At 37.6% G+C, this 18751-nt stretch overlaps 1 protein-coding gene across 2 annotated transcripts in view; it reads right to left on the bottom strand.

The window, feature by feature from the left end:
• LOC145469936 (disco-interacting protein 2 homolog B-like) overlaps positions 1-17511 on the bottom strand; it is a 46480-nt gene extending 28969 nt beyond the window's left edge. The window contains exons 1-4 of one of the 2 annotated variants that reach the window (XM_081453756.1): positions 13662-14233; positions 9295-12222; positions 7308-7415; positions 4539-4604 (exon numbers count right to left, since the gene is read on the bottom strand). In XM_081453756.1, coding sequence (XP_081309882.1) covers positions 4539-4604; positions 7308-7415; positions 9295-9343 — 223 coding nt within the window. In that variant the 5' untranslated portion in view covers positions 9344-12222; positions 13662-14233. Of the gene's footprint in view, positions 1-4538; positions 4605-7307; positions 7416-9294; positions 12223-13661; positions 14234-14554 lie in introns of those variants that run through there. The other variant, XM_081453755.1, reaches the window with a different exon arrangement.
• Between the last annotated feature and the right edge of the window lie 1240 nt (positions 17512-18751).

The raw sequence follows: 18751 nt of genomic DNA on the forward strand, positions 1-18751 counted from the left end.
GCTGCTCAGCAGTTTACAATGAATGTAAATTACTGCGCTTTGGTTCAAATCAGCTTCCTTCCTCCGTCAGTTACACAAATATGATGTTTACTAATCTTAGCTGTTTCAAAAAGGGAAAGTACAGTCAATTTATGTACTGGTCAGCTCTTTGTAACAGAACTGATAACTTCTTAATATAAAGAACATTTTTTTCAACAATTTCTTGGAGTTTTCAATATTATATTGGCCCATCAATAATGTTGAATGGGAGATGTGATTTCTTCTGTCCCAAAGTCCACTATCCAAGACCACAGGCTTGGTTACTAAACTTTCTAAACTGACGGCTGGCATGATTTGATACTCGAGAGATAAAATTGTGCTCAGACCACAGTGGCGCTAACTTGCATCCATGTTATCACAAGCTTATTATTTCTCTCTTGACATCACATTTCTTTAATTTCATGATGCCATAAAAACAGCATCAGCATTTTTTACTAACTCAAGTGAGACTAGTTCAATTTACTAAATATTTAAGTGAGAGTACACCCTCTTTAACCATTCATGTTGTGAGGGAGTCAGACCTGGACCTTATCTGAGTTGTGTTCTTGGGCAATACACGTGATTCTCACATGAGTCATATCCTGCCTTTCCACTAAGAATATCCTTGAAAAATGCTACTGCAGAGGCTATGATGGGCTAGCGCTGTACCAAGCGGGAGTGGCATGTTATGCTTTGGAAACTGGGATATGGTCTGGCGATGTGAGCCAGTTGGCCAAGTACAACTTGAACTTTTAAATCAGTAGCTATTTGTTTCAGGAGTGACCAGGACCTAAATTCTTAATAAGAACATCAACACATATGGGTCATTCCACAATCAATTGTACAAATTTAGTGAGAGAAAAATCATTTAAAAAGATACAAAAAATAAAGTATAATTCCCTTTTACTTTGTTCATGACAGATGGGGAAGAGTTGCATGTTTAGTTGAAAACTCGTCAAATGAGCTCTTTTCCAAAAAGATATATTTAAATAAATGAAGCTGTCATGGACGTTACAGCTGAATCAACCATGTTCTCAAGTGCAAATCTTAAACTCTAAATTCCTGTAAATTCTGAAAGCATAACTTGAAACCATTGATATTGTTTTCAATGTAAATGGCAACAATAAAATTATGAACTAATAAATATTTCTTTTGTGCTGTGTGTCTACTTTGTTTCATAATAAAACAACGTCATGGATGTTACATTCCAGATCATGGACGTAACAGTGTGTGAAAAAGATGATGAAATTAACCAACATTTTCAAATTTCAATCAGGATAGAGGACATGCATGAAAACCAGCTAGGGCTGAGGTGGCTTTCTCTCTAAATATTATAATTTATTACTTTATTAATTTGTTTTATTGTCATAGACATTACATTCCAGATGATGGACATTACAGTGCATGAAAAAGATATTAAATAAATGAAATTAATGATATTGAAAACATATTAAATTCCCTGTTCCTTCTTCTTTTCCCACATATATTAGAAAGCTGGCCAAGAAGCTTGTAGATAAGGTTTTCCTAAAAATACTGCCTTGTTTCAAGCTTGTCTGAACATATTTGATCAAGACAGCATAAGTTACTAGGTCTTTTATTGACAGTATCTTTGCATGGTTTGTGACTAAGAACCTTTGTTTAGTTCCACATTCTTGCAAACTTAAGAGACAAAGTAGAAGTATTATATTCAAAGACATTTATTATAAAATTTTAATCACAGAGCCATATTGACCATTTGCTGTGTTCACTTTAGAAGATGAAAAAACTTACACTTTGACATTTAGTTGACTGTTATATTATTTCAAAATAAAAATGAGCAATAGAAATTTTACACAACGTTTCGATGTCGTCATGACATCATTATCAAGTGACAAGAAAATAACGGTTCAACAGTGTTATATATGCTGTGAGAGGTGTGACTGTTCATTAACATATTTGTTTAAACAAATAGTTTCGCGCGGATGGAATCCCATTGCGTGTTCAGGCTAGGTTTCTTCTCTCTAATAAACAGCATTTTGTAAATCAAACAATCCAGTTTTCCGTTGCATTTCTTTAGGACAGAAAAATTATTGGCAAGGTCGTCGATGTTATAAAGGCCGGGATCGTTCTTTAAATGCTTTCCAATTGCAGAGAACCTGTGTTCATCAGTACGTTGGTGCAAATACCGGCTGGTATACCCGACATACTCTGCATCGCACAGATCACATTGGTAATTGTACACTACGCATTGTTGATTAATTAGAGGTGGTTTTGGTTCATGCATCTTGAGATCTTCACAAACTTTGCGACTCTTGAATACTGGTTGAAGAATGTGATCGATTTTCTTGCTCAGGTCAGATAGTTGTTTTTTCACTGCATCGGCCGACGTTTGATCTTTAAATGGCAATACCACTCGGTGAACAGTATCTTCGTTGACGGGTAGTTGAGGTGGCATGAGAGGATCTTTGGTCATCATTGTAGTGACAAAGTGAGAAATGATGGAGTTAATTAGGCTTTCAGGGTACTTGAGGTTTGTAAACATCAGCTTCAGGAGATCACATTCAGTCACGAAAGACTCCCATGTGGATGACAGGTGAAAAGCACGGTTTAACATGGTTTTAACGAGCGATTTCTTGTACCTTTTGTCCACATGGCTTTGGTGATGGAGTAGTAGGCCAGTATTTGTTGGCTTCCGGTAAACACTGGTTTCCAGTTTGTGACCTTTCTTAAGTATTTCCATACCACTAAATGGTAGCTTGTTGTCAGAAGCTAGTTCCATTGTGAAATTTATGGATGGGTGACAGTTGTTACGTGTTGTTAAAAAGGCTTCTGCTGCTGGCACATCCTTCATCGTAGCAAGTGTGTCATCGACGTACCACCTATAAAACTCTGGGAGCTTGTTGTCATGTTCTAATTTCTCTTCGATGGAGCAGGGAAAAGCGTTTGCCATAAGGGGTCCCAAAGGTGAGCCCATTGTCACTCCGTCAGTCTGTTCATAAAGCCTAAAACCTAGCCTGAACACGCAATCGGATTCCATCCGCGCGAAACTATTTGTTTAAACCAATATGTTAATGAACAATCACACCTCTCACCGCATATATAACACTGTTGAACCGTTATTTTCTTGTCACTTGATAATGATGTCATGACGACATCGAAACGTTGTGTAAAATTTCTATCGCTCACTTTTATTTTGAAATGTTTATCGAATGTTATATTATTGTTATTTATAATAATTCAACATTGTTTTGAATTCTAAGTCCTCAATTTTTGTTGAATAACAAAATTAAATACTAGAACAAGGGTTTTAGGGCAAATATTACCAAGCTTCTTGCATTTAATGTTGTAAATGATGAAACATCCATGAATGTAATGCCCATGATGTAACGTCCATGACAAACTTAACATCAAATTTTTTGAGTGACCTTTTGGAGTTGATAGGTTTTGTTCTCACAGATATTTGTTACTTGGTGAAATAAAAAAGCATCTACTGTATGTTATTTTTTAAATTAGGCTTAGAGACAAGCCATGAGAGAGAAAAATCGCTTTAAAGTTCATGGACATTATGTAACGTCCATGACAATATTTTTGACGGTTACACATTCCTCTGAAAAAATGTAAAAAGAAAATACCTGGGTTTTCAATAGAGAACTTTGGTTAATCAAAACATTTAATGTTACACTTGATCATTACTAAACTCAGTTGCTTGAGTTATGATCAAAAGATGATTCCATACATTACACCTATATAGGAGTCTTTTCGTAGTTGCTCACTTTGGGTACCCCCCTCAGTAATGCATGGTGCAATCCACACTTGGTCATGTTTTTTTTTTAAACTTCCATCCTTATGCATTATGGCTCTGCACTTAAAATCCTAGAATAGTTTATTTTAAAAATGGTCTTTTTCTTTGTTCTCACGTGGAATGATCCATATACAGTATATTAACTATAACCAACAGGGCTGCAAATAACTTTTTTCTCTTGAAAGGACATATGTCCTACTAAGACGTCATCTTGATCAGACAAAACAAATTGTGGTCGGACATCACCAAAAAAAACTAAGATTTACACAAGGTAGCTTTTTATTCATCCTTACCATAAAATTCATGTCCAACCATAGTTGGGATTTCATCGGACATGAGCAAATTTTGGTTGGCCAAAGTCTGATGACCGACTGTTATTTGCAGCCCTGAACCAAGCATACAGATCAGGAGAATTTTGTAAGTGATCAACAAAGATAAACTCGATATTGCTCTCAGAACATGTTGATGGTCATTTGAACAAATCCTGCCCAGGGCTGTCATCGAGTTTTGAGTCACCTGTTGCCTTGATCATCACACCTGTATTAACAACAGGCAAGTTTACTAGTAACATCCGGGCTCCATTTAGTATACTCAGCCGTAACAGGTGTTACAGGTAACCATCTTTAATGACAGCCCTGCAGGCCACTGAATGCATACAGATTAGTTCAAAGAAGTTGTATGTTGATGTTTTGAATACATTGTAAAGATGAGTGTATCCCAAACACAGCTCTGTTCTCACCTCTTGACAGGTATGGACCAAGTAGTTTGGCTCTTTTCTTTTCATATCCCTTCTGAGTGATATCACCTGAAAGAGAACTCAAATGTCAGCTGCATCCAGTGATGCTAAGGAGAGAAACAAGGCAACTTTCAAATGATGGAAAGTATGAACTGTACATGGATACATTTTGCTAGGTTTCTCTGTAGATAAACGCTACCTTGTAGTTATTTACACAAAGCAAGGAATTTAATGTCAACATCCTTCAGTAGTGCCTTCAGTTTTAAAATAATTTGCATGTCTGGATTACTTTACAGGTCCCTTACACCTTAATCAAATTAAAAGCTGTAAAATTACCTTCAAGTTACTAAATATATATATTTTTTATTTTGATGAATCTATAAACATTCCGCAACTCCTCAACAAGAATGTCTGAATCAACTGTGAGGTTGCTTATTTTATTTTAAAGTAATTTAACACGAAGAGATCCTTTCCAGAAAGTTGCCATCGAAGACGTTTACATGTTAGAGACTTTCTGATACTTGATTCCAGTAAAATATAATTATATACTGTGTACATCAGAGCAAAAACATTGAATGGTTGCAAAGGAATTGCCCTAGCTCTGAAAGCTTGAGGAAATTAGAAATCCCAACCAGGCTTTTTTAACTGATCTATAAAACTTTATAACAACTCTCCCAATCCTTTATGAGGTGTAATCCTCCGAAGAATTCTTGAGAAAGTAGACCAAGAATTATTCACACCTCTCCTCAGATAAAAGATCTTGCGCCCTATTTCTTAGCCAATATTTACTTGATTTCCCTAGAATTTTCTTTCTACTAAAGCTCTTAACATGAGTTATAATGATATGTACTGTAAGTGACCAAAAATGTTTTGGACCAATCTTGTCCTTCAAGGTATACAAGAAACTGGTGATTATCATGTGATGTAGATGTGAAGCACTGCTTCTTCTCTCAGGAGCTTTAACAGTAATTAAAAATTCAGTAGAATGTAAACACAATAAAACAGTTGATGTTTTTGTGTGTACAAGTATGTCACACTGAAAAAAGAGTAAACAATTTGCTATTTGCATGAGAATTCAACATGAAAAGAATCCTATAAATAGGAATAAATTATGTTTAAATTTAATGGAAATTCAGTGGCATAAAGTATTATTTGGTTAGTGACACAAGTTGTAACATCTACTTGGAAAAAGAATTCTAACTTCTTCCAGCAGGAGTTGAACCAATTATGAACTGAAGTTTGTTCATTGTTTGGATGCCCTACCACTGAGATTAAGGAAACTACATGTAAACTGTGTTTCTACCAAGATTGATCTAATTCTTGCAATATTTGTAGACTATAGACCACAGACTTTCAGGAAAAGATTTTATAGACTGACAGATGTGCATACATGCAAATAAGAACTTTTTTCAAAGACCATTTAGGACAAGTGACAGTGCAATTTATGTTTAAGATTATTTGCAGTTTAGATTTTATTTACTCCTATTCTACTAGATCCATCAGCAAAGTACTCTTTCATAATATTTTACATTTGGAAAGGGGAAAAGTATTTGTCAGTATATGTGTAATTTATGCATAAGCCAAATTGCTGACTGTAATTTTATGCAAATTATAAGCTTCAGCAGGTTTATTTATCAAAACAAACAATAGCGTTCAAAGCTGTACAACAATTGCAAGATTAGTTTTGCACAGAAATGGTTTCCTCTGCATCAACTTTGTAAAATTTCCAGTAAACTTCCCATGTCTACAAGAAAATATAGCTTCAAATATTTACACAAAGATCACAGTAGCCTTCATCTTGAATTCGATTCATTCGTAAAAGTAAAGTTATCTGCACATAATATTCTGTACCAACATTCAACTTAAAATAACGAAAAATAAATCGTGCCATTTTGGAAGACTGTTATTAGCTCTTGTGACAAACTTCAGACTATCACAAGCAAATAAAAACAAATCATTCAACAAATATTACTACAAACAACAATTCAAATGAATGTTTAATTCTCCAGTTCAAAGTTCTCTTTGTCGGTAAAATATGCGTTATAATAAACGATAACATTGCAAGCTTATCATGCTTTAGTTTGGCTTGTAACGCCTTCAAGTGTGAAAACAAAAGATCGACATTTGAAGTTGTCAAAATTACATTCGGTGCATGGTAATCGGTTTATGTTTAACCCCTGTAACATGGAAGTCTTCATTCTGATGATCATGCATTCTTTCAAAATACCTTTCATGTCGAGATCGCGACGTGATACATCGATCTAATTGGAAATTTCAAAACGAGAGAATAATGTATCTACATCAATTGAAAGTTACTCAACGAAATAAACTAAGCTCACTTATGACGAGTTCTCCTTTCGCAATAACCATTTTATTTTCGCTGCTTTGCCATTCATTAGGTCTACGTGAGCATTTAATTTGGAAAGTTTTTGAAATATGATGTTGACAAAATACTTCAGCAAGTCATGACCATACAGGAATCAGACCTTTTTATAAATTCATGACTTCATAAATTTTAAGAATGATTTTAAAAGCAAGCGATGACCGATGATTTCTTGACCTGTCGAGCGATTTCGCCATAACATGTCACAACAGCATTTTACGCTCAAGTTTTCACGAACCAAAAAACAACGGCAACTGTAAGATGCCCTCAAATCCTGTTAACCAAAATCTGCTAAAATCTTAATAAATTTCAACAAGTGAGGTTACACTTTCCGTTAGCTATGAGCTTATGTAAGGTTCATTCCAAGTCAGTCCGTGAGAATCACTCACCTTCAGCAAGCTCGGCGTTCAACTCTCGCAATTTTTCAAGCACTGGAGGCGGCAAGGAAGATTCTGGAGGCTCTGCCATACTTGTGGGTCGTGATTGCAGCAAAGGTTCTGCAATAAAAAGGAAGAAATTTACGACATCAAGTGGGCGAGGCAACAGTTGTTCAACTGTGTTTACGTGCAGCACTCTCGAGCGATCGAGCGAGGAATACGCTAGAGAGTCACGTGACAAGTTCTGACAGGCTACCCAGCGTTCAACAGGACTCCAGCTCCATTTCCTTCATGGCAAAATAATTTGGCCTTGTTCTTTACTTTCGTTTCAGTTTTTAGAATTTTGGTCTAAGTAAAAATCTTTGATTATGCATAGTTTGTATTTTGTTTAGCGCTCTTTAGAATTGCAAAAACTAGATCTAACACTCTTTTATTATTGGTGGCTTGCGTTACGTCGTGTTGTTTGTCACGCACTGAGAATCAAAGAACATTAAATTGAAGCCAGGGAGTTTACGTAATCGCATGCATGATTGTTTTTTTAAAAAAATGTTTTCCCTTTCAAGCTGTTTGAGATTTTGTTCACTGGTCCATTTTATTCGGCCTTTCAGATGACTATAATAAGCAAACAAAATTTGGCACATATATAACAACTACTTGCGAGCAAGATCCTGAGCATATGCCATACATAGCTTTTGAAGGAAGCTCTATGCAAACTAAGGGTCTCGCAGTCTCGCTTTTTTTTTTTTTAGCAGTTATGTGCATCTCGCAGTCTCGACTTTTTAATAAAGCTCTCTTAGAGTCTCGATTTTTTTTCTTGCAAGAGTAAGAAATTATTGAAGTCTCGATTACTTGTTTGTTTACGTAAATAACATTTGAACGTCTTAGAGTCTCTAAGTCTGATACTTCCTTTTAAAACATTTTGAAGTCTCGGTCTTGCAATTTAGAAGGTCGTCTCTGTCCTGGGTTGCAAAGAAAAACGCTAGTCACACCTTCTCACAAAATCTCCATTTACCATTTACTACCCTAGTAGTCTATAGCGGCAAGCGCAAATAAAAAATAAAAAGGAATAAATAAATGACATAAGTAAATAAATAAATAAATAAATAAATAACATGGTTAAATAATCTACTTAATTTTTCTAAGTTTCTAAAGTTACTAAAATAGAAAAAAATATTACAAGTAATAGTGGAGGGTATCAGTTTGAGCCGGCTTTTGAAGCGACATAAATGATTTAATATCCGCAGGTTGAAGACATCGCTGGAAATAGCGACAGCTAAGAATAAAATTCTGCTCTTAATTTGTTATAAGTGGAATAATACTGCAGGTTGGTATAACACGTAATTAGATCTCGTATTACAGCAAACAAGTTTCTCCATTTCCGCATTTTCCCATTCATTTGATATCAGTGTTGCATTCGTCTCAGTTTGTTCTCTGATTATTTAATTTACACAAAATTCACTGTAATGATACTCAAATTTATTCACAAATAAGTCCTATAAGTAACAGGTGTATTTCCACAGCAAGAAAATTGAGGCAAAAAATAAGTTAAGAAATGCGATATTACTCCACGACTAGACTACGGAAAGGAAACAAGATCTCTCCTGATGATCATGACTACATGTTGTGATAAGTTTAGCTTTGGTGAATTCAATTCTGTATCCGTTGAAATGAATCCTCTTGAGGCAAATGAAGGTTGTTTATAATTACAAATATCTAACATCATGGTGGTTTGTTTTAATTTCACTTGAACCTACGGTAGCGTTGCAAATCAACCAAATATTTTTCTAAGATAACGAGGTTTCTTTTGTCGGCAGGTATAACACTGTAAATTCACTTTGTTTTTACTTGGCCACCGTTACCACACGCTATGAACAAGCAGCATTTGTGTCGCGTGGTGTTCATTCAACCACATTTCCGATAAAAGACTTTTCCTCTGTGGGATATCAATTCCTTAATTTCCAACTTACTTTTCTCAAAGAAAGCAATTTGACTCCCTTACCGTTGAAACGAACAATTCGAGGATACGACCAGCGTTTGTGAGCAGCCATTATCAACTGTCGTGGTCACATGCAGTTTAACACGTTAATGTAAAATGTGTTTTGACAATAGGTGCAAGCGACAAAGCGAGGCGAAAAACCGGAATTATTTTTAAGGGTTGTTCTTAGTTGTTATGACGTCATGCGAGCAATTGTTTTGACAATTTGACAATTAAAAGAGCTCCACGTGGAATATTTACCGTATAAAATAACGGAGAACAGTTTATAAACAGGTAAATTTAACGGCCCGGGTGGAGTGTTGATTCTGGGTTTTGATTGTGTCATGGTGTTGGTTCGCGTTTATCAAATAAAAAAATCTGGCAAGATACACAAACTTCGAACCATTCAAAGCTATAAACGTACACGTTTACTGCTGGATACTGAGGAAGATTCTAAGGAAAAGGTAACTGTATTCAGTCACGGGTTAAACACAGAGGTAGCCGGATCGCATGAACCTCTCTTTATATCTTCCCATGTTTACAAGCTGTATACACGTATGGTGTTCCGACATCCTGTTCAGGCTACAATGGACTGTTTTTTCGGTGGACGGTATTTGTCACTTGTAGCTCGGGATTCTCGATCCAGAAAACTGGTGGAAATCTTTTAAAAAAATAAATTGACTTTTGAAATGCAAACAAGACAAAGCTATAACTGTCAGTAAAGCTGTTAAGGTAAAGTCCGCGTATTGCCAAGCGGCCCATACAGCTAGATCAAGAGCTGACCGAAGCTCATCCCGGTTTCCTTAGCATGAAGCTACTAGGAGAATATCTACTCCCCCTGAATATGATATAAGAGAGGATGAATGGAAGATAGTTCAAACGGATTCCGCTCAAAGTTCGAGCGATAAGTGCAAAAATTATTTACTAAAAATCTACTCATAGCACGGTAACTTTTGGAATACTATTTAAAACAACTCACTTAAGTTCATTTCTCTAAGTGACCCCGCGATGAAATTCGCAAGCATTCTCGAGAAAGATAATGTCAAACCTCGTAAGAATGCTTAAAGAGTGTGTTCTTGTGTTTTTAACTAACGCGAAACGTCTGTTTTAATTGAAATATGGATAACTTCAAGTTCAATTAACTCTCGCGGGGTCAGCTTGAGAGCTTCAGTCTCGATAAGTTCTTCTTAGCTGTATTCAAAATGTTACCATGCCATGACGTTTTTTCTGCTAACTTAATTTTTGCCATTATTGCTCGAATGTTCTGCGGAAATTATCTTAATCTTCCATATAGGCCTTCTTCCAAAGTAGCCCCTCCGCAGTTTTTTTAATCCTACGCGGGTCTAGAAATAGCCAAATTTTGCTCACGTGGACAGCTCAAGCGGCTATTTAGGCATTTACATCCTTCACGAAACATCCACGCAATGTGCGTGATAGTATTATCCGCAGAAGAACTTTGTACTGTGTCCAAACCTAACACTGAACGGGACTATGTTGGGGGTAAGGTCTATTGAACGATCATTCCACCCGCACCCTTTGGATGTATATACGATAGCCTCCATTTGGCGTGAGAATATGCTAGCAAATTTGTCCGCGGACATTATCTGTTCCGAGAAGCGATCCAAACAAATTTTCTCGCCAAATGGAGGTTATCGTGTTTTTATCCGTCAAATATTTTTCGCAACACGTGCAGTTTTAAAAATTAAGGAATATCACTCGGATATTCCCCAGTTTTAGCTGGAGTATTTTCAGTCACGTGACGCGCTTAGACCAATCGCGCGCGAACGTTAATATATGATGGATTGTAAGAAATGATAGATAACTAACGAGGCGAGTATCCAACGCGCGCGGGTGGAATAACTGTTTTATTAAAACCACCCCCAAAATAAAGAAAACTGAACTAAAATTAAAAAAAAAAATAAACGCCCCAAAAAATTACGTGTACCTCTACTATATTTGTGGAGCATTAGTGAAGCTACGCCAGGAAGGTCAGATATTTCCAAAGTTTTGCAATGTTAATTCTCGTCTCAGCCTATTTTACTTCAGACTTTCCCACGCCGAGAAGATGGAGCTGGACTGGAACCGAATCTCAATTTTAAAGTTTAAGGACAGTGCCTACTAAATACAAAGGTCTTTGAGCCAGGGTAGGACCACGCGGAAAAAGTAGATCTTTGCAAGGGCTATTGGAATCCCTAAAGAAAAAAGGGGGTAGCTACACATTTTTCGAGATAATTAGCCTTGAATCTCAACAAAAATGCTGACATCAGCATTTTTCTGAGAATAGAAGGAGAGGATATTTCTGCACAGCTTTCTTTAGAATTCGCCTTTACATACAGAAAAGCAAACACATATATAAAGATCTGAAAACTACATGGTAAATGGTAACATAAAAACCATTTTTGGTATGTTTTTAATAACAAAATCGTTGCAACAGCGCTTTTAGCTTCTCTGACGGCCTTCCTCTGTTTCAACTAAAATACAGTCTAAATATCTTTTGCTCACACCCAAAAACTAATCACGTGCTGAATAGGCTTGCCACTTCCATTTCATAACATAAAATATAGGGGTAACCACGCGTTTTTTAAGTTATTGATCCTTTTTGAAACTTTTTACGGTGCCCGTTACATTTTTTCCTGTCACCTCCCCAGTAGGTAAAACATTTGCGTATCTCACACTTGTTTTGCGCGCGCACTACGCCATCTGCAGGTACATGTTTACAGCTGGATTTCAGTATAATTTTCGACAGATAATAGCAAGTTTTTCAGCTGGAAGACGTTAGCAGTCCGTGGTTAGCGATATGCTGCTGTTCTGGTGTTCCTGGTTTAAGAACAGGTTCATTAAACTTGATTTGGTCACAGTAGGAAAATTTTGCTTTCAATTTAGTCGTCTTTAGTCGGGTACTTGGCCGTAGCGTAGTTGATTGCGTCATGTCAACCCAGCGCGCGCGTGGCGCTTAAGGTTACAGTATACCTTCAGATCGGAAATTTTCTTCAAATTTGGATTTTTGGCTCAAAGTAATGGTCGAAGAGTAATCTCTAATTTCTGAAAACAAAATTGAAAAAAAAATTAATATTGGCGGAGAAATGGAGGTTTTACGTTATGGCCGGAAGTAAAAGTTCCCTCTTGATTGACAGCCCTATAACGTGTATGCAATCAACAGAGACTACTTTCGCGGGAATATTACCGATATGGATACCACGAATTCGCTGGCTACTCAGTTAATCAGCATTGTTAATCCAAGCATTTTTCGTGTTAGATGTAATTCTATTAAGTTGTAAGTAAACATGGACCACGGAAAACTCCGTTTACCAGTTCGAAAAAGCGAAGAATGAATCAAAATACATCAATGAGTGAACAAGCGAAAGTTGGCCTCGCGGATGAAGCTGCGGACGTATCAAGCGAGCAAAAAGATCGAGTCAAGAGAAGAGAAAGGTTGTGTAAAATTTGGGAACTCGACAGCGATAACAACGATGTTTACAGTGACTCTTTTTTGAGTTCGATACCGATGAATCGTCCAACTCATTGAGATCCATTGGAATATTATCCATGCACATTTGCTCTGCCGCGCTTTCTTTTGTTTGTTCTCGTCGCCCAGCTACTCTAGCGTTCGTATCCTTTTTCGTCTTCCCCATTTTGCCAAACCAGCTTTAAGAAACACCCAGCTGCAGAAAAATTATCTCTCCGCCCTGAGCGCATTGCGAAACGCAAGGTTTTTTTGGAGATTCACGCGTTCTAAATTTCACCGCGAGTTAATGGTAGTAAATTTTCCAAGCGCTGATTGGCTCAGTGATCTGAGAACCCAGTTGAAGGCGTTTGTGGGCGGAGTTTGTTTGCAAAGCAAGATATTTTTCTTAGCGCTGTTTTCTCAAATAAATTTTTTCCCTTGAAGCAGACACTTTAAAGAGTTACAACTCGAAGGGAATTTGTTTGTTTGCCCTCAAATTTGGACAGTAGCTAGATTAACATATAAAAAACAAAAACGTGTCTGCGAATTGTTTATTTCGAAGTATTTTTTCTCCGAGAGCGATTTTTGTACGATCACTTCACATTTTTTAAATCCTATTTCGAAAATGTTCTGTAACTTTTTACTGCAATTGAATATGGAAAAACGCAGACACGCTTTTTTAGCGCTTTTTGTCCTGAAACCGAGGAAAAAGTAAATTGGCGAAAAACAAAATTCGCTTTGACTTGTAGCTTCCAAAAGGTGATTAGGACGCTTGCATTTAGTGGCCGTGAAAAAATCGGCAATTCATTTTATTTCAAAATTGTTGGTATGGTTTGATAGCCAGTTCTATAAGCTTTAATTTGATATAGGGGTTTAGGTAGCTACATCTTAAACCGGACGCGCTACATCGCTTGGACGCGAGACACCCCTGAAGGTATACGGTAACCTTAAGCCATGCGTTGCGTGATGCGCAGAACGTGTGCGCACTAACAAAAGTAGGCACCGTCCTTAACAGCATAACTGTACATGTCAGCATTTTGTTGCATGAAACGATAGAAGATCTCCACTAACTTGTGGATTTCAAGTTATTATTAAAGTACTTCACTTTTGACAGCCCAACATTTCCTCAGTGCTGTAGTACTGTATGCCTATTCTATCAGGGACATCCATGCACACCACTTTGAGATCTCTTCCTGTTAGGCGGACAAGATGTTAGTTCGAGGCACTTAGACACCTTTTAATTTAGGCCTTGATTCATTATCAGAATAGAGATATTACACCTGACCAAAAATTCCAGCCTGCTTAACGAGCAATAGAACCTTAGAACTGAACTGCTTCAACAGTAATGACAAAGATGTAAAATCTTGCAAACATCCTGATTATATTTAGCCTGAGAACTGAATTCTAAAGTGACGTCAGGAAATATAGAATTTCCTTGCATATTGTATATTGATAGTCTGCATTAAGCGTTCAGTGTTTACTTGCAGTTCTGGATTTGTCGAGGAAAATGGATAGCGAGGAAACATATACTTATTTATACGCTATTCGAAAATAAATTGAACATCTAAAAATATATATGAATGTACGTATTACGTCGCAAGGTTAGGCAAAGTTCTACGAGTAAACCCTGGATTGCCTTTTTTTACTGTTGCACTGTTGTTAGTGACATATGCAAGTTAAGGTATCAAGTCCTACGTAAAAACGATAATTAATCGCTTAGTAATATTTATGAAAACTAGGGATGCTCTGTATAGTTTTGTATAGCAGTGAAATCGGCTGAAAAATAGACTTGTCCTTTGCTAAGGGAAGTGCTTTCGCAATAAAATGTACTTGGCTCACCTGTATCTTTTGAAATCCCGGCCGCAGTCGAACCGTAAAATGAGTATCGGAATAGCGTGCTAAAAATCCACGCCATTATGCGCGCTGTAGAGCTCACCACGACGTAAGCTAGCCAAAGTGTATATGTAGCAGACTTGAAAAGTAAACCAAGGGATTTGTACAGCATTTATACTGGCGTTATTTGTATAGTCTATATTAGTGCAACCGCGACAAACACTGGAGAGAAACCACCGGTAATATAAACACAAAACAAGCAATCTGATTGGCTCATTTTGAAACAGTTACCAGTCCGTGTGCAGTATGGCATGACTATAGGCATATAATTGAATTATCTCACGCATTTGTGTAAATCTTCAAGGGCAGTGTAGGAGTTGTAAGCCTTTTTTGTTTCAGTAGCTTACTCGAAACGCATAATACAGGCAATTATAAAATAGCGACGTTTTATATCACTTTTTCTTTAACTATACTAAATTTGTCTCAAAATTTTCTTTGAAATGGATTTCGTTAATTCCCTTTCATTGTGCATAACGAATTACACTGTAACAGATCTGCGTCGCATTCTGCTAGGCCTACTTGTAAATTTATTGTGGTCGATAAGCTTGATTATTTGTGCTGGGTAGTTAATTATGGACGGGCATGCTCTGTAAAACCTCTGCCTTCATATTATAGATTGTTTTGCACCAGGTAAGTACACTTATGTAACCCTTTCATTTTCTACTACAGCCTCCTTTTCTTTCTCCCCCCAACATACCAGAAAGAAGCGCTCTCGCAAAGAGAACGGAAGTCTTTGAGGTAACAGCAGTTTATCGGGCAAGAGTCGGCCGCGATGTCGCGGTTAACTGGGAACTAGCGCCGACGCCGATCAACCGTTTGAAACATTATTGTATTTCCGAATCTTTGCTGTGGCATAGGCGATATTCTGGGATATCACTCTCGTGAAAGAGTAGATTTAATGACCGGAAAATTTAGATTGGCAGAACTAGTCTTTTATAGGACGAACAGAACTTGAGTGTAATGGATGTTATTACATTACTAATGATTTGGATACTTAAGCAAATGCTGCAGTCTGATCGGCTGAGGCATCGTACAGTATCCGGCATTAGTATGCAGTGGTATGGTAAAAAGGTAAAGTCTGCATACGAGCCAACTGACCCATCAGGCCGGAGCTCATCCCGGTCTCTGTAGCATGAAGCGACTAGGAGTATTTCTACTCCCCCATGGATGGGACGCTAGTCCAACGCAGGGTTACCCCCTTGTCAGAGGCGAGGTGGCCTCCGAATCGAGCGATTCGGGTTCGAGCCCTGGCCAGAGACATTGCGTTGTGTTCTTGGGCAAGACACTTTACTCTCACAGTGTCTCTCTCCACCCAGGTGTATACATGGGTACCAGCAAACTTAATGCTGAGGGTATCCAGTGGTATTATGTGGTATAATGTCTGTTAAATAGAAATCTTGACAGAATAATCTAATTGTTAATTAGTATCGTCGGCATCCGTCGATCTCTGGAGATCATGGGGCTGCGCCTTGGAGGTTGTTGTTCAGCTTGTGATGGAACATCGCTCCCTGTGATGTACAGGCCGGTGCGGGAGTGGCAGTCTCTGCCGTACCCGCTGCAACTGAACGGGTGCTTTGGGGTGTGGTCCGTGGACTGCAGTTCCGCCGAGTGCGTCTGACTTGGTAACCTGTATCTACCTGGTTTCTGATCTGGTGAGACCAGCAGGTACTTCCTGTCTCCTCCTGATGCAGTCAGATACCAGCTCCTCCCATCCATTAACTTCAATTGACTCCAAGTTTCTTTTGCAGACGTCCCTGGAGCGAAGATGCGGGTGCCCACATGCTTCTTTCGTGTGGCAAGTTCAGGCATGCACAAATCGTACAAAAAACAAACAAAACAAAAAAAAAACAAAACAAACAAAACAAAAAAACAAAAAAACGGTGCTGTGAAAAGGTAGTCTTCTGTTGAGAGCAATGAAGTAAATTTTCGCTTAATTTTCTTTGTAAGAAGTACATTGTCAGACGAGAGGATAACTACAGTAGTTCTGCCAGACCACAAACACAAAAAAATTAACTGATAATAATATTAACATGATTATGTCCTGCCTCTTTAATACTGAATGACACGTGCATAATATATTCCGTGCTTTCTCTTCTACTATCAAAACTGTCTCAGAAGTCCTGTGAAAAGAATTGAAAGATGCATTGTTTTAAAATGAAGCAATTTAAAGTATTGGGGAGAGTTGATACTCATATATCTACATATCGTGTTGTGTTCTTAACAAGCCTTTTCCTTTTACAGTTCTCCGTGCCACCCGGGTGCATTCCATTCACAAAGAGTAACAATATAGCTAATTGCTTTATGGTTCAAAAATTGGAATTCAGCTCTCGTACTAATGAAACGAATAGGTTTAACAACAGAGTAATATATTTCTAAAAGTTTTGCATTTAATTATATCAACAGAATAAAATTTAAATTTGCAAACATTTCCCTCTGTAACTGCGAAATAGTATCTCTGTGTAATAGAAAGGGCCGAAAGGTTCCTCTGTATGATAGAAAGGACAAAAAGCTTCGCCGTTTAATTACTGAGAAACATTCCCTCTGCTTAACAGAAAGGGCCAAAAACGTCGCCGTTTGATGAGGGGGCAGAGTGGCCTATTAGAAACCGAAAAAACCGCGCAAAAAATCGTCCAAAGCCGCAACACCGCAATAAATTTGGTCCAAAACCGAAAACCGAAATAAAAACCCCCACTGACAAAGCTTTGGTAAGCTTCAGAATCTCTCTTTCTGTTATTTAATTTTTATACGTCTAGACTTGTTTTTCTTACCGAAGTTCTCTCTGCGTATTCCCTCGGTAGTTGCTTATTGCTTATTTTTTGTAAATCGGCTCCATAGACCTATAGCAATGTCAAACTAAGAAAAAAATTGCACGATTAAATGATTTTAGGTAATTTTTGTTTAAAAGAAACACCACATTCTGATTGTGATTGTCAGAGTTTTTATTTGTGTAGGTTCAGTGGCAACCATTAGTTTTACAACCAAACTACCTTTTGTCTCTCCTTTGCTGTTATTTCACGTGAACGGAGCGAGTGAGCGCAATTTTATCCCCGTGACGAAAAGAGGAAAGAGACAAGTCGACATCGAGCTATAGAAACTGGATGGTCCACAGGGTCAAAGTCCCTAAGATATCATCCCAGCCGCGTGATATTTGAGAAATAGTCTTTTGCTTTAAAGTTATCTTTAGCTTTTCATAGTCTGCATGGCAGCCGTTACGACCCAAATAAGGGCTGCCGTCGTGCATTCCTGTGAAAGAAAGTCTGGGTAGAAGGCTATATAAGAGGGCCCTTGGAATTAAAGTTTTAGCGAGACTGCAGGGTGTAACTTCCTTGGCAAATCCAGAAAAACCGTAAACTGCATTGGAAATACTTCCTCTGCGTAATAGACAGGGCCAAAAAAGTCGCCGTTTAATAACTGCGAAATATTTCCTCTGCATAATAGAAAGGACCAAATAACTGCGGTCTGTTGTTGTTGTCGATGACGGTGTTGATGTTGATGTTATTGCTGTTGGTATTATTATTCTTGTCACTCCTGTTGTTGAGTTGTTGATGATGTTGTTGTTTTTAATGTTGTTACCGCTGCTATTGTTTTTTTGTCGCTGCTGTTGTTGTTGTTAGTTTTGATGGCGATTTTTTTCTCCTGTCTTTATTTATACATTGCTTAGTATAAATTTACAAAACTTTAAGTGTACAGGAATTTACGTTGATCGACCACACACATATTGACACACACACACGCACACACAATACACTGTATCTACTTTTTCAAAAAAACCTGGGTCACATGGTTAATGTAAGAGGCTGCAAATTAATGCTAGTCTAATAGACCAATTTCGATATATTAAAATTCAGCCTAAAACAATAGACCTCAGTACGAGGCTCTGGGGAATAACTACAGAGTTTGTGGGGTTTAATCCCCAGAGCCTCGTGCTGAGGTCTATTGTGTTAAGCTGAACTTTAATATATCGAAATTGGTCTATTACATAATATATAGATTTCGGCCAGCCTAAAAGCGTAGCTCCTGGGCCGGGTTGTTCGGAGCCCGATTAAAAGGTAGGAAAGGTGGAATTTTGATTTGAGTTTTGTAACTTTGCCGTGAGGTTTGCTGTATATTGTTTGGCCTTCTGTTCTGAGGTTTAATAATCAC

Source organism: Orbicella franksi, chromosome 15 (assembly GCF_964199315.1).
Source record: "Orbicella franksi chromosome 15, jaOrbFran1.1, whole genome shotgun sequence".
Classification (NCBI taxonomy): Eukaryota; Metazoa; Cnidaria; class Anthozoa; order Scleractinia; family Merulinidae; genus Orbicella; species Orbicella franksi.